This window comes from Penicillium psychrofluorescens (assembly GCF_964197705.1).
Source record: "Penicillium psychrofluorescens genome assembly, chromosome: 2".
Classification (NCBI taxonomy): domain Eukaryota; kingdom Fungi; phylum Ascomycota; class Eurotiomycetes; order Eurotiales; family Aspergillaceae; genus Penicillium; species Penicillium psychrofluorescens.
In genome coordinates, this window is record NC_133440.1 from 1,564,769 (window position 1) to 1,577,009 (window position 12,241).

Below are 12,241 nucleotides of genomic sequence, written 5' to 3' on the forward strand. Positions count from 1 at the left end.
CTATGAGCGTGTACGACTGTTCAAGATCTAGGACTAATGTGATGTTTTCAACGATAAAAGCAAGGCCATCCACAACCTTTACTATCTAAACACTCTTTTCGTGCCGCCAGGCCATACTTCACGACTGCTTCTGTTTTACCGAGCGCCATTCGACCAAAAGACTTCCCACAATTGTCGTGCAAGCCAACGCGACAGTAAGGTACCAAGTATGAGTCAAGCTCCGCTCAATACCACCCAGAACCTCACCCCACCGCTGCATGGGAACCCCGTTCTTAATATCACCAAGTCCGTGCTCTTCAATATACGCAGGTGTCAACCCTGGTATAACATCTCCCAGACTTGACGACAACTGATTCGTGAATATAACCTGTGCAATAGCGATAAACACCGCGGGACCCAGACTCTGCCCGAACAAGATGACTCCGATCCCAAGATTGACATCCGCGGCACTCAACGTTGTCTGAACAGCCGCTTGGGAGCCTTGGAAACCAATGCCTCCACTGAAGCCTGCGAAGCCGGAATAGAGGATGATCTGGGCTAGGGATGTGTGGACATCGTATGTTGTCATCAAGCCCGCTGCAATCGGCATGCATATGGAGGCGAAGATCATAAAGGGAGCGTAGTAGCCAAGCGTGGTCGTACCGATGCCCTGAAGAAAAAGACCGAGCATCATCCCAACGAGGATGGGGATCATCAGGTAGCCGCTCTCGCTTGGGGTCTGGCAGGTCATAGTATTGTCAGTAAATTTTTCTTTTGTAGTCGCGAACTGGCCACAGTCTTACCCGGGATCGAACGACTTGATAGTATGTGGGTAAGTACCACTCCAAGACGTTCGTCATTGAATTAGTGCATGTCGTGAAGATGAATCCCGCGATGACACTTCGGCTTTTGATGATGCGGAAAGGGAGTGCGGCTGAGTCTCCGCGTCGGTATTGATTGAAGACGAAGGCGACGAGTAGCACGGCAAATAAGACGAACAATCCAATGACTTTTCCATCTGACCAGGGATACTTCGTTCCCGCCCAAGAAAGCGCGACAAAAAGCGCTGTTAGTGATGGGATGAACAAGAAGTTGCTGACGAGGTCGAGCTCTCTGATCTTCTGAGCCACTGTGAGGTCGTCCTCTTGGCGGGTTCTTGGGTCTGAGAAGAGGAAGAACATGGTCGCCAGCGATACTGCGCCAATAGGAAGGTTGATCCTACGAAGAAAGTCAGTGTCAAGCTGCCTTGGCTACCAGTAACGAGACAAGCATACCAGAAACACCACCTCCACCCCAAAGACTGAGTCAATATACCACCGACTATCGGCGCCGCAATGATCGCAAGCGATTCCACACACGCCATCAAACCCGCAAACACTGGCCGCTTGTTGAGCGGCAGAATATGCACCACGACCGCAAAACACCCAGCCAACTCCCCCGCAAAGCCCATACCCGTTACTGCTCTCCCGACAATAAACATGGTTGACGAAGAAGCCGTGGCGCAGAGTAAAGAGCCGACGAGGAATATAACATTGCTCATCAAAAAGACGCCCTTGAGTGAGAAGAGTGTGTACAGCTTCGCGAACCCGAATTGGAACGCGCAGGTGCAGAGCCGAAATGCAGACGAATACCAGCCTACGTCGGCGACGGTATGGAAATGGTTCGTGATGCTCGGCACGGCCGTGGCGACGATGTTGGCATCTAGGCCTCCGAGGATCAGGACCACGCACAGTGCGATGATGGTGAACCAGAATTTGGTGCCAGTTGGGTAGTTGGGCTCTGTGTCTGGGGCGGATTCGAGGTTGAGAGACTCAATCGTTCGTGCCGAGGCTGCCGTAGATAGTGATTGATTTTGCTGTTGCTGTTGCTGCAGATCGGGCAAGACCGGTTTAGATTGGTGCTCGAGAGAAAGGACCTCGGTTGTAGTTGTAGTCGCCATTGTACGAGACTCCCGAAAATGGGAATGTGGTATGAGTCGTAGAAGAGGCACCAATATCGTACACGATGTGCGGGGGTCAACTCCGAGCGTCTACTCCGCCCCTCAAGCAGTAAGACATTCTTTGATCAAAACTCCTAGTCCATCCAGCCTACTCGCCGAGCAAACCATTAGATTTGAAAGCAGTAGATTTGCCCTTTAGCGGTGTTAATCAATAATAATACGACCAAGCGTCCAAGGTAGCCATTTTGGCGCCCGATTGACCGTCTGGCGTTGTGGTGTAGTGCCAAAGCTAAAAGCTAATGAGGATACTATCTGGGCTAAGCTCGATGTGATCCAAACCATGGACCCTCCCCAACACAAACCAAGCCCCGTACCTAACTATTCCAATCATGCCAGAATTCATAGCTCATGACGGTATGGTCACAGAAAAGCAAAAGGAGTCTATAGTGCCGGGAAGGGTGCCAGCCATGCCAGCGTTCGTGCGGGTGATAGGCCTGCGAGGCTTTGGCGTGGAGTTCCGGGAGAGTTGGCTTGATATTCATTTGGCTGTGGTCTAGATCGGGTGGAGGAGAATCGGAGTCTGAGGTTGAGTTTGCCGATGGAGAAGAGACTGCGTCTGAGCTGGTGCCCTCGTCAAGAGGAGATGAAGTAGATCGGCGTATGGTGGATTCAGAGGGTTGCTGGGGGTGAGGAGCAGGAGAAGGGTTTGGAGAGGTGAATGAGGAGGGCGGTTCAGGTGAGGAGGAAGGAGATGGTTCTCCGGGTTCGGCTTCGGCTTCTGCTTCTACGTCGTCTCCGGGATTGAGAATGCGATAATTAAATCTCAACCCGTCGGTAGGATCGACATCCCTCGGGATAATGGGCACATCAGGCGGGACCTCAAATCCCGGCATGGGACTAGCCGCCATACCAAGTAGGGGCAGCATCGGACGCTCATCGTCGCGTTCCTGGGTAGCGAAGGGAACAATCCAGTCCACGCGAAAGGCATATCCAATTTTCTCCTGCCAGGTGAGCGAGATGATGGCGACCCGCCCTTTCTGGGAGGTGGCCAGGATGAGCCCAAGATCGGGGATATACTTGATCATATTGAAGCGGTCGCATGCATGGCTGATGCCCATGTTGAAGGTGCGTTGGGAGAGCGGCGCTTGACAGACCATTTGGAAGTCTGCGCTGAGGGGGTAGGGTGCTAGGCTGATGTGGTGTTGGGAAAAGTGCATGACGGGGAAGAAATCTGGGTCGTGGGCTGGATTGGATCTGGTTAGTAACTATGTCCTCGGTAGTCCAGTGTGGGTGGGTGTGTTCTTACGATGGATGGGATGGAGTCCTAGCAGGTCCATCTCGTGCATGATGTTAGTATCCTGATCGGACGATGGATCAACGTTGAGAAACGACGGCACTCTCAAATGCTCGTTATCTTCCGGGAAAACGTCGGCAAAGGACTGCTCTACGCGGACCACGCGGCGAAAATCGCTCTGGTCATCTTCGGGCCAATTCCTGGGCTCATGAAACGACCCTTTGTCTTCGACTTGGCTCGAAGACGGCGAAGATGGAAGGCCATCGTCTGACAAGCTCGGTCGACGCTTGTCATCCACGCAGCAATCACCAGACAACAGATCGTCAGGCAGGAACTCCGGCGGGACGGGTTTCTCCTTGGAGACGCCGAACAGAAACATCTGCGAGGAATCCGGGATCCCGCGAAGCGCTTTGTGCACATCCAGCACGATACGGCCTTCCATCCCCAACTGCTCTGGCTCACAGCCACAAGCTTCTTCTGCAGAATGATGCCATCGAAACGTTCGTGGGTCGAGAGGTAGCACCGACCAGCCCATTTGCCGGGGCTCGTTCAAGGGATCTCCGGGATAATACCATTGGATCGGTCCGATCTCATCCCAGATCCTCCACACAAGGACCCGGTTGCTGATATCGGTGCTGACCATCCACATGCCATTAGGGTCCAGGTCGAAATTCGCAAAGGATATGCAGGGGATGTTATCATGGTGACCGCCATAGGTGAGTCGGAGATTGCGAGACCGGTGGTTGGGCATGAGCTTCTGCAGTTGTCGCAGCTGCTTATCTGTCTGGATGAGCACCCAGGTCTGCTCCTGCTCATCCAATTCCAAGTCCTGGTGTGGGCGGCGCTCGTCGTCACCGGAAGTGGGATCCACCAGTGCGAATGCAAAGACGGTGATTAGACCCGTGTTGGAGCTCACGGCAATCAGCCGCGCAAATTTGTGAGTAGCCAAGCCCCAAGCACTTCTGCCAACGTGCTCGACGAAAAACGGGGTGGCTTCGGCACCGTTGTAGGGACGCGTGTAGTTGTTCTTCGCGCAGCGATTGATTGCCGAGAAGATCGCTTCTACCTGGTAACCGCACACATTGCCCGAGTCCGTCGCCAGCAGCAGGATTTCATCGAGACCCAAATCGTCCACGAGAATGTTGTTGATTGTATGGGGATTCGAAGGATCGATGTACCCGCTGGCATGAGGCTCTTTCATCACGGGAGTGATGACCATCTCGGCTTGCGCTCCCAATAGCTGATCCGGGCCAGTCGGCACCCAGACGTAGATGTCACAGCCATATGCCACGAAAAGCAGATTCCGGCGCTGCGAAAGAGCCGCCTTGCAGGAAAGTCAGCTCCTCTGCCTCGTATCAATTGCCGTTGGTATTCACCAGGTTCTACCTACCAGGTTGCTTCTCCAAGTGGCTATGGTTGGACCATGGGTGTCATCTCGCCTTCCAAAACCATCAGTTCAGCTGTCTTCGTGTTTCGATGATGTCGCACCTACCGTGGAAACTATAGTCACGTCAGCTCATACTCCAAGTTAACTACTTCAACATTCCCGTAGCAACATACCCGCTGTTCCTTCTTCTCCACATTCAAAGCCTGAAGCTGCGGCCGTGTCAGCCTTCTCACCTCTGGAACGACCTTCATGGCAGCGCCGAGAGTGACGGACTCCATGATCTCCCGCTCTCACTGAGCTCAGCACGTAGGAAGACAGTCAGACGTGAAGCAGGGGACGGGGAGCAGCAGGACAGGGAAGAGGATGGCATTGCCAACCACCTTAGTATTACTACTGTCCAGAAGTCCCCATGGAAACATGCCATGTCAGGCCATGAAGTGAATGAGTGCCCATGGGTGTCGGCGGGGCCGTACTTATGCTGCTTTCACCGCCTTGTCCGTTCCCCACGCGCGCCGGACTCTTGACGTGTGCCAGCCTCACTTTATTTTATTTGACTTTCGTCATCATCGTCACCAGCCGCAGCATCAGCATCAACATGGATCTGGTCGCGGGTGTTCGCAAGGAAGGCAGCCGGTAGGTCACCTATTTATGAATATGGCTACCAGCCAACTAACTGTATCAGTGGCGGCCGCAACGAGTTCAAATGGTCCGATGTCAAGGACTCCACCCACCGCGAGAACTACCTGGGCCACTCGGTGATGGCTCCCGTCGGGCGGTGGCAGCAGGGTCGCGATCTACAGTGGTACGCCAAGGGCGATGTAGACGACGAAGAGGAACGCCTCCGAAAGGAGCGCGAGGAACGCCAGCAGGTCAAGAACGCCGAGGAGGAGGCGATGGCGCGCGCGCTGGGGCTTCCGCTGCCTCCGACGGCCGAGGGGGGTAATGCGAATATGGTGCCGCTTGGCGGACCGCCCAAAGAGGGAGGAGGAGAAACGTCGGAAGAGAGAAAAAGACATCGCAGTCGGAGTCCTCGGCGGGAGAGACGGAGAGAGCGCAGTCGCGATGGGAGAGGTCGAGATAAAGAGCGGAGGCATCGGAGGCATCGCGATGATAATGAGGACCGGCATCACCGTAGCCGGAGACATCGATCGACCTCGAGATCGAGGTCTCGTGGCAGAGATACAGCTCCACACCGGCGGCGCTCTCGCTCCCGGTCTAGGAGTCCCCATGCCAGGAAAGAAGATCACAGAAACCGTCGGATGGACCGCTCTTACTCGCCTGGTGAACGCCGTCGGCGCCATGAACGGAGGGGGAACCGAGAGGATGCCGACCGCCGACGTTAATTCGCGTCCATTATTACGATTATTGCAACGAACTTTTCGGAAAAGCGCCATGTCACGGTTTAATCGGAGATCATCAATTCTACGCTATGTGACGACAGATTGGACTGTACACCGAGAACACTCACTCCCTCACAGCGCTACAGCTCGTCGTGGCCAGTCCCAGCACCACCAGAAAGATCCGGCATGGCCATCATGTTCACCACCATACTGGTCCAGCCGGTAAAGTGCTGCGTTCGCTGTCCGAGGCCCGTGTCGGGGTTGTACTGCTCCCAAGCGAACCCGGTCTTCTTCCACTCCCGGAAGACATTCTCGACCAGGTTCTTGCGCAATTGCGAGTACATCTCCCGGGCCTGGTCCTGGTAAGGACCGGAGACAGTTGCAGTGTTCTATGACTTGATTAGTTTTATCATTAAAACAAAAGGAAGGAGGGTACTCACATGGAGACCCTTCAGCACCAAATAGTTAATGTTCATCCAGATCGGACTCCTCCAGTAGTTCTCCTCTGTCCCGTAGAACTTATCCTTCTTGCTCAGACTGCGGATGCCGTAGTCGCTCCAGAGTTCCTCAGGGTCCTGGATGAGGTCCAGGACGTGCTTGAGTCGGAAGTTGTCTGGCGCCAACATGCCGGTCAGGAAAGGGAAGAGGGAAATATAGCCCTTGTGGCAGAAATGCGCGTCCTCCTCAAAGTCATCAATCGTGGCATCGCAGTAAGTCTTGTGCGTGTCGTCCCAGTGCAGGTCGTCGATGTTGCGCGTGATGGCCGTTTCGTAGTACTCGAATTCCTTGGCGTCTTCTTCTTCACCCAGGGTCTCGGCCACGCGGCGCATTGTGCGGGTCATCATGCCCATCCAACTGATCAGGTCTACATGCAGCTCACCAGGGTGCGGTGGTTGGGCCCGTGGGTAATCGTCCAGACCGGAGGTTAGGACGTGCTGCTTGGATCGGCCGCGCCAACGGTAGGCTTCCTTGGTCGAGAAGGCTTCACGGTCATACGCGGTGACATCTCCACGCTGGGTCTTTCGGTACCAGAAGTAGTGCTTCTTCAGCAGCGGATAGAATGAACGGAGATACGCATGAGCCAGCTCCGTGTTGCGGACAGTAGCCGAGCGCAGGCTCTCAGCTATGTCGGTATGATCCAATGACCCAGATTGAGTGCTCTGGTTGCTCTTCACCTTGTCCAGGAATGCCTCCAGGGTCATGAAGAGCGTGGGAGGGTTCGCGTAGTGAGGGTACTGGATGGTGAACTCGGGAGGGACCTTGCTGCGAGCCTCTGCGCCGAGAATCTGCTCGCGAGCGATCCAGCCATCCTCGTCCATCAGCTGGAACCAACTCTTAATGATTTCAAGTCTGGGAAAGTGTCAGCATCTCAGTGATAAAATGCAGGGGCTTGTGAAGAACATACGCGAGATCAGGGTCGTATTCCATGACAGGCATCAAGTGGAATCCCTCATCCCATAAAAATCCTCGCGGGAAGAACGGTCGAGAAGGAACGCAAGTGAACAGGTCCTTAGGCCCCTCCAAATCTGGCTTTGAAGCACCTGTGATCCGAGCCTCTTCGGTTTCCTCCCAAAAGCCCTCGTTCTCCTCGTCGTAGGCAGGGTGCGCGGTACGGTCGACGATGTCTGGGCCGTGAAAATATCCAATGCCGCCAACCAAATTGGACAGCATCGCCTTGGAAAATCGCGAGTACTCTGCCGAGACGAACGGCGTCTGGGGTGCTAGAACCTCGTCGAAGCGCTTGGTGAACGACAGCGCAGTCTTCTCGATATTCTTGTCAATACTCTCCGAGGTCATCGGCTCAGGAGCAGAGGCAGACGAGAACAGGACGTCAAACTCAAAGGGACCAGTGAAGAACTTCTGGACAATATGGAAATTGCTCTGTCCAGGGTTGTTCGGGACAGAGAACAGTTGCTCGATAGGAGGCGGGTTGTCGGTGGTATATTCCTCGATATAGCGGTCGAGCTCCGACTTGATCTGAATGAACAAAGACCCTAGTGGGTAATTAGCACTCGAGAAGATCGGCACACACATCGGACCACCTACTCTTCGCCGCCCAAATAACCTCCAGCGGCATATCCGTACTAGCCACGATGCTGCGATCCAGCGGCTTTTCGTCATAGCTGGGGTGGTCATGACGGGGGTGTTTGTTCGTCTCCGGACCCTTGGTGACATCAATTGAGAAGTCCCCGAGCTCGGGAGAGTGGCCGTCGAACTTGACATCGCCCGCGAAGCCCAACTCATCCTCGGGCTGCGACTGCGCACTCAGATGCCCCCGTCCTTCCATGCTGGTATAGAAGACCATTGTGATAGGTGTATCCGGATCCGCATCCTCGCGCGGTGTGCCCTTCACACGGAACCCCCAGTTCCCTCCATGCTGGCCGCCAGGCACCTTGATGAAATCGATAGTCAGGTCGACAGCATTGCCAGCATCGTGGATCGTTTCGCGGCCGCCCTTTCGGATATCGTATTTATCCCAGCCATAGCCGGCCATATTCTCATTTTGTTCGCAGGTATGCCGAAAGTCTACGCCGGGGGACTAGTGTTAGCTGGTCTGTCCGTTTGTCAATGCTTGGAGAAACCATAGAATACGTACTGTTTTGCACGCCCTCGAGATTGTCGAGTCTCGCCCACATCAGGCCCGCCGAGAGACTATTGCCGATGCGCGGGCGCACGCCGAAGTAGAGGTTGGGCTTGTAGGGGCCCCAGAGCAGGGACTCATTGTTGGCGCGAGCGGCCTCTTTGATCAGGACGGAGACATCGTTGGGGTCGTGGGCTGCCAGGGCACCAATTGCCACTAGGAGCGAAGTGAGGATAAGGGAGAAGCGTAGATGATGCATGGTTTGGGCATCACCTTCAGCATTGAGGACATGTGTCGGAGTCGAGTTGGGGCTGCACCAGACGTAATGTCAATGCTCCACTCCGTGGCCCGAGCTCAACCGCACCTAGGGAGGAAGTATAGAGGGTCAACTATTATTCACACTACACTACAGGAGGAAGGAAAGAAGAATTCAGAAGGAAGAGGCTGCATCTTTCCTATATATATATATAAAACATTTTACCACAAATCATTATCTACAGATAGGTTCGTGGATCCAGCGACCCGATCTTCGCACTCGTGGCCTGGCCATCGAACACAAACTCACTCATCACCTTCCCAGTACCAGGAGCATTCTGGATACCCCAGCAAGTATGCCCCGCAGCCAGATACAGACCCTTCACCTCCGTCAAGCCAACCAATGGCCCGCCACCACTGTCCACATTGGGTAGATAGCAGGCCTGGCGCGTGCGGACCTCGCCATCGCGCAACGCGTCCGAGATACTGCTCACCTGGTCCACGATCTCTTGGCACTTCTCTGCATCCACCTCCACCTCCGCAGAGGTGTCGGGCAACGGAACGAGCCGGTCGCCTTCGCCGCAGGCATAGACGGTCTCATCGGGGCGCGCATAGATCTCCGGTGCTGCCACCGTGGGCCGCGACTTCTTGGAAGGGTTGAAGTTGGCGGGGATCTCAATGTTTGTAAACAAGGTATATGCGCTAATGGGTTTTGTAGGCCGAATAACGACGCTGTGGGCGCGCATCGCAGAAATCGGCGCTTCGGGGAGAATCGACCGAGTCCAAGGACCGGCGGCGATGACTACATCCGTGGCAGCGATCGTGCGTGCTTCGCCTGATGCTTTGTCGGTGTAAGTGACCGATTCCACGGCATCCTTCGAACGAGCGATATCTGTGACCTGTCCCAGGATAACCTGCGCGCCCTTCTCCTCGGCCAGTTTCGCAATGGAAGTGGTGAAGAGGTACGGATGGACCTGGGCCGTCTCGCCCGGTCCACTCATACTCTCGTACGCGCGCAAGAGCTCTGGCTCAACCCAGTCGAGGTCCTGTGGGATCTTGGCCGATTTCAGCTTCGACAGAGCCGCTGCGCTGCGTTTCTGCAAGGATTCGGTGTTTGCACCGTCGGTTTTCTTGTTGTTGAGCGCGCGGCCGCGAACCACAAGCTGCCCGCAATTCACCTCCCGGTATCCCCATCGATCTTTGCCGCCGTGTTCCTTGGCAAGTTCGGCATGCAACCTGTAGCTCAGTGGCACGATGCTACTTGGGTAGGCCCATTGGGCGAGAAGTCCGCCCGCTTTCCCTGAGGCGCCGCCTGCGATCTCGGAGGCTTCGAGGAGAGTCACTTTGTGGCGGCTAGGGTCGTAAGATGGATGTCGCGTCAGGTAATATGCAGTGCAGCATCCAATGATGCCACCGCCTATATGGGGAGATCATCAGTCTTGGTTCGCAAGAGCAAGACCGCGGGGCAGCCGGAGTCGCGCAGTGCCGAACTTACCAATGACGACGATCTCGCGTCGGTCTCCAGAGGCCGACATTTTGACGCTGAGCGCGAACTTTGAAGTAAGGGATCGTAGAGAGGCCACGTTGGTGGGGGAGGAAGGAGTTGAAGAATAATCACCGAGTGTTGTCTTCCAGTCTCCAGGCAACTACGTCACCGCGAGTTGGGGTTCGCCCGGTCATGTGCCGAGCTCTCCCACTTTTTCGTTGTACTTGTAACATAGATAGATTCTACAATGGATGCGAAATCTGGTCAAAACATGTTGGTATCGCTAAAAAATGTTAAAAAGGTTGGTAATAATATCACAAAGGGTGAGAAGAAATGGACAGGAACAAGCCAGGAAACCCGTGCTCCGCAAATGCAAAATCATGTCGAAACAGAAAAAGGTCCCAATCAGTCTGAGCAATTGATAGAAGGGATCGACGTGACCAAAGAATTTTATTGTCGCGAGGGACTGAGCGGCCGGTTGAAACCGCCCTGGCGGTTCATGTACTGGCGGTACTCGATCTTCTTCTCCTTCCGCACGCCGTAGATGTCGTTTCCAGGGATCTTGGTGTTCTTGGTACTGCGGAACCGGGTGAACCCCATACTCTTCCGCATGAGAGCTTCCATCTCGTCTTCGTCTGCGTCCTCCTTGAAGTCCAGCTCCATCTCCTCCTTATACCGACCGGATCCCGCCGGGGCACCATTGGCCTGCCGTCCATCTTCACGCGTCCGCAGCTCTCTGCGCTCGCCACGGCGATCGCCCTTGTGTCCCCGAGGAGGAGGAGTACGGGTCGTCGACCGAGCCCGGGCACCGTTCCGAGCGGGTGAGCGTGAGCGTGAGCGGTCACGCACCTTGTCGCCTCTGCCAGGGCCTTTTTGAGGTAATAGAGTCAGTACAATATTCGGGTGGGTATCAATGGCAATCTGCTTACCTCGTCTGTCGTATGCACGCTCGCGGCTGGTGCTCCTCTTGCGGTCTCTTCCTCCTCCGCGTCCATCACGATCTCTTCGGTCTCGGTCATTGTCGCGGCGATCGCGAGACCAGCTTCTTTCTCGTCTTTGGTTCTTCCGATCTCGTGAGCGCGAGCGGTATCGACGGTCCTCACGGGGACCGTCGCGTCGGGCCTCCCTGGGGTGTGGCGAGCGTCGAGGTTGGCGGTCCTGTTCAGGGTTTGTTTCCGTCGAGCGTGTTTGAATGTCGTTCTTCTCCCACATTGCCGAGCTGTCGACCCGTCGAGGCCGTTTTGCTGGTGGCTCCGCCATGGTGGGTGGAAGCCCGAGACGCAGGCGATGGCCGCGTGTGGTAGGACGTAGCTCAGGGCAGGAAGAAGAAATCTAGGGCGCAAATCTGCTCGAGTGAAATGTTGGCAGACGACTGTTAAACGATAGTGCAGGAAGAGGTCATGGTTGGGTATAGAGATTTGGTTTTCAACTTGAAGACGGTGTCACTCGCGGCAAGAGAAGTTTATTCCGGGGGCCGGGACGGACCACTTGCGCAGTGTATGCGATTGGCGACATAGTTTGGTACACTGGAGCACCCCGTTGCTCACTCTCTTCTGTTCTCGTCGTGCCTCTAGTCCTTCTCCTGCTCCGATGCTAACGGCTCTACTGCCTATTGATGTTCCTAGGAGGTATGTTATAATTGCCCCACATTTTCAGCCGTCTCGAGGATTTATGATACCTGTCAATGAACTTCGTCCCGCTCAGTCGACCGGCAAAAATCACAGGAGAGCATTTTAGCGCGTAGCTTGGAATGCACAATGACAGAGCTCGACAAACCCTGCACAGCTCAGAGGCGCATCCCTGCATTTCTGGGAAAAGCCGGTGGAGATGCCGACCGCACGGCTGGGCAACAAAATGGATGCGATCTGATCATTCGCGTCTCGTCTTGTCGATTCTAGGCTTTCTATGCGAAAGAGTGTTGCGAACCCAATTGTTGGATTCTCCTTGTGCCTGCATAATTCGGGAAATAAATCCAGGGGC

At 54.9% G+C, this 12,241-nt stretch overlaps 6 protein-coding genes across 6 annotated transcripts; 1 reads left to right on the plus strand and 5 right to left on the minus strand.

The window, feature by feature from the left end:
* Window positions 1–118: 118 nt before the first annotated feature.
* PFLUO_LOCUS2804 (uncharacterized protein) lies at window positions 119–1,918 on the minus strand (the record flags this gene model as incomplete). Its single annotated transcript, XM_073779981.1, has 3 exons — window positions 119–718; window positions 783–1,197; window positions 1,254–1,918. 3 exons carry the CDS (start codon window positions 1,916–1,918, stop codon window positions 119–121), a joined length of 1,680 nt encoding a protein of 559 aa, XP_073636882.1.
* Window positions 1,919–2,292: 374 nt separating this feature from the next.
* On the minus strand, window positions 2,293–4,877 carry PFLUO_LOCUS2805 (uncharacterized protein; the record flags this gene model as incomplete). Its single annotated transcript, XM_073779982.1, has 5 exons — window positions 2,293–3,161; window positions 3,225–4,536; window positions 4,603–4,651; window positions 4,705–4,712; window positions 4,773–4,877. The coding sequence occupies 5 exons, from the start codon at window positions 4,875–4,877 to the stop codon at window positions 2,293–2,295; spliced, it is 2,343 nt and encodes a 780-aa protein (XP_073636883.1).
* Window positions 4,878–5,194: 317 nt separating this feature from the next.
* Window positions 5,195–5,818, plus strand: PFLUO_LOCUS2806 (uncharacterized protein; the record flags this gene model as incomplete). The annotated part of the gene is made up of 3 exons (XM_073779983.1): window positions 5,195–5,232; window positions 5,282–5,552; window positions 5,735–5,818. The coding sequence occupies 3 exons, from the start codon at window positions 5,195–5,197 to the stop codon at window positions 5,816–5,818; spliced, it is 393 nt and encodes a 130-aa protein (XP_073636884.1).
* Window positions 5,819–6,079: 261 nt separating this feature from the next.
* PFLUO_LOCUS2807 (Processing alpha glucosidase I) lies at window positions 6,080–8,779 on the minus strand (the record flags this gene model as incomplete). Its single annotated transcript, XM_073779984.1, has 5 exons — window positions 6,080–6,328; window positions 6,380–7,289; window positions 7,345–7,933; window positions 7,986–8,465; window positions 8,536–8,779. The coding sequence occupies 5 exons, from the start codon at window positions 8,777–8,779 to the stop codon at window positions 6,080–6,082; spliced, it is 2,472 nt and encodes an 823-aa protein (XP_073636885.1).
* Window positions 8,780–9,014: 235 nt separating this feature from the next.
* On the minus strand, window positions 9,015–10,310 carry PFLUO_LOCUS2808 (uncharacterized protein; the record flags this gene model as incomplete). The annotated part of the gene is made up of 2 exons (XM_073779985.1): window positions 9,015–10,192; window positions 10,271–10,310. The coding sequence occupies 2 exons, from the start codon at window positions 10,308–10,310 to the stop codon at window positions 9,015–9,017; spliced, it is 1,218 nt and encodes a 405-aa protein (XP_073636886.1).
* Window positions 10,311–10,711: 401 nt separating this feature from the next.
* On the minus strand, window positions 10,712–11,521 carry PFLUO_LOCUS2809 (uncharacterized protein; the record flags this gene model as incomplete). The annotated part of the gene is made up of 2 exons (XM_073779986.1): window positions 10,712–11,130; window positions 11,191–11,521. The coding sequence occupies 2 exons, from the start codon at window positions 11,519–11,521 to the stop codon at window positions 10,712–10,714; spliced, it is 750 nt and encodes a 249-aa protein (XP_073636887.1).
* Between the last annotated feature and the right edge of the window lie 720 nt (window positions 11,522–12,241).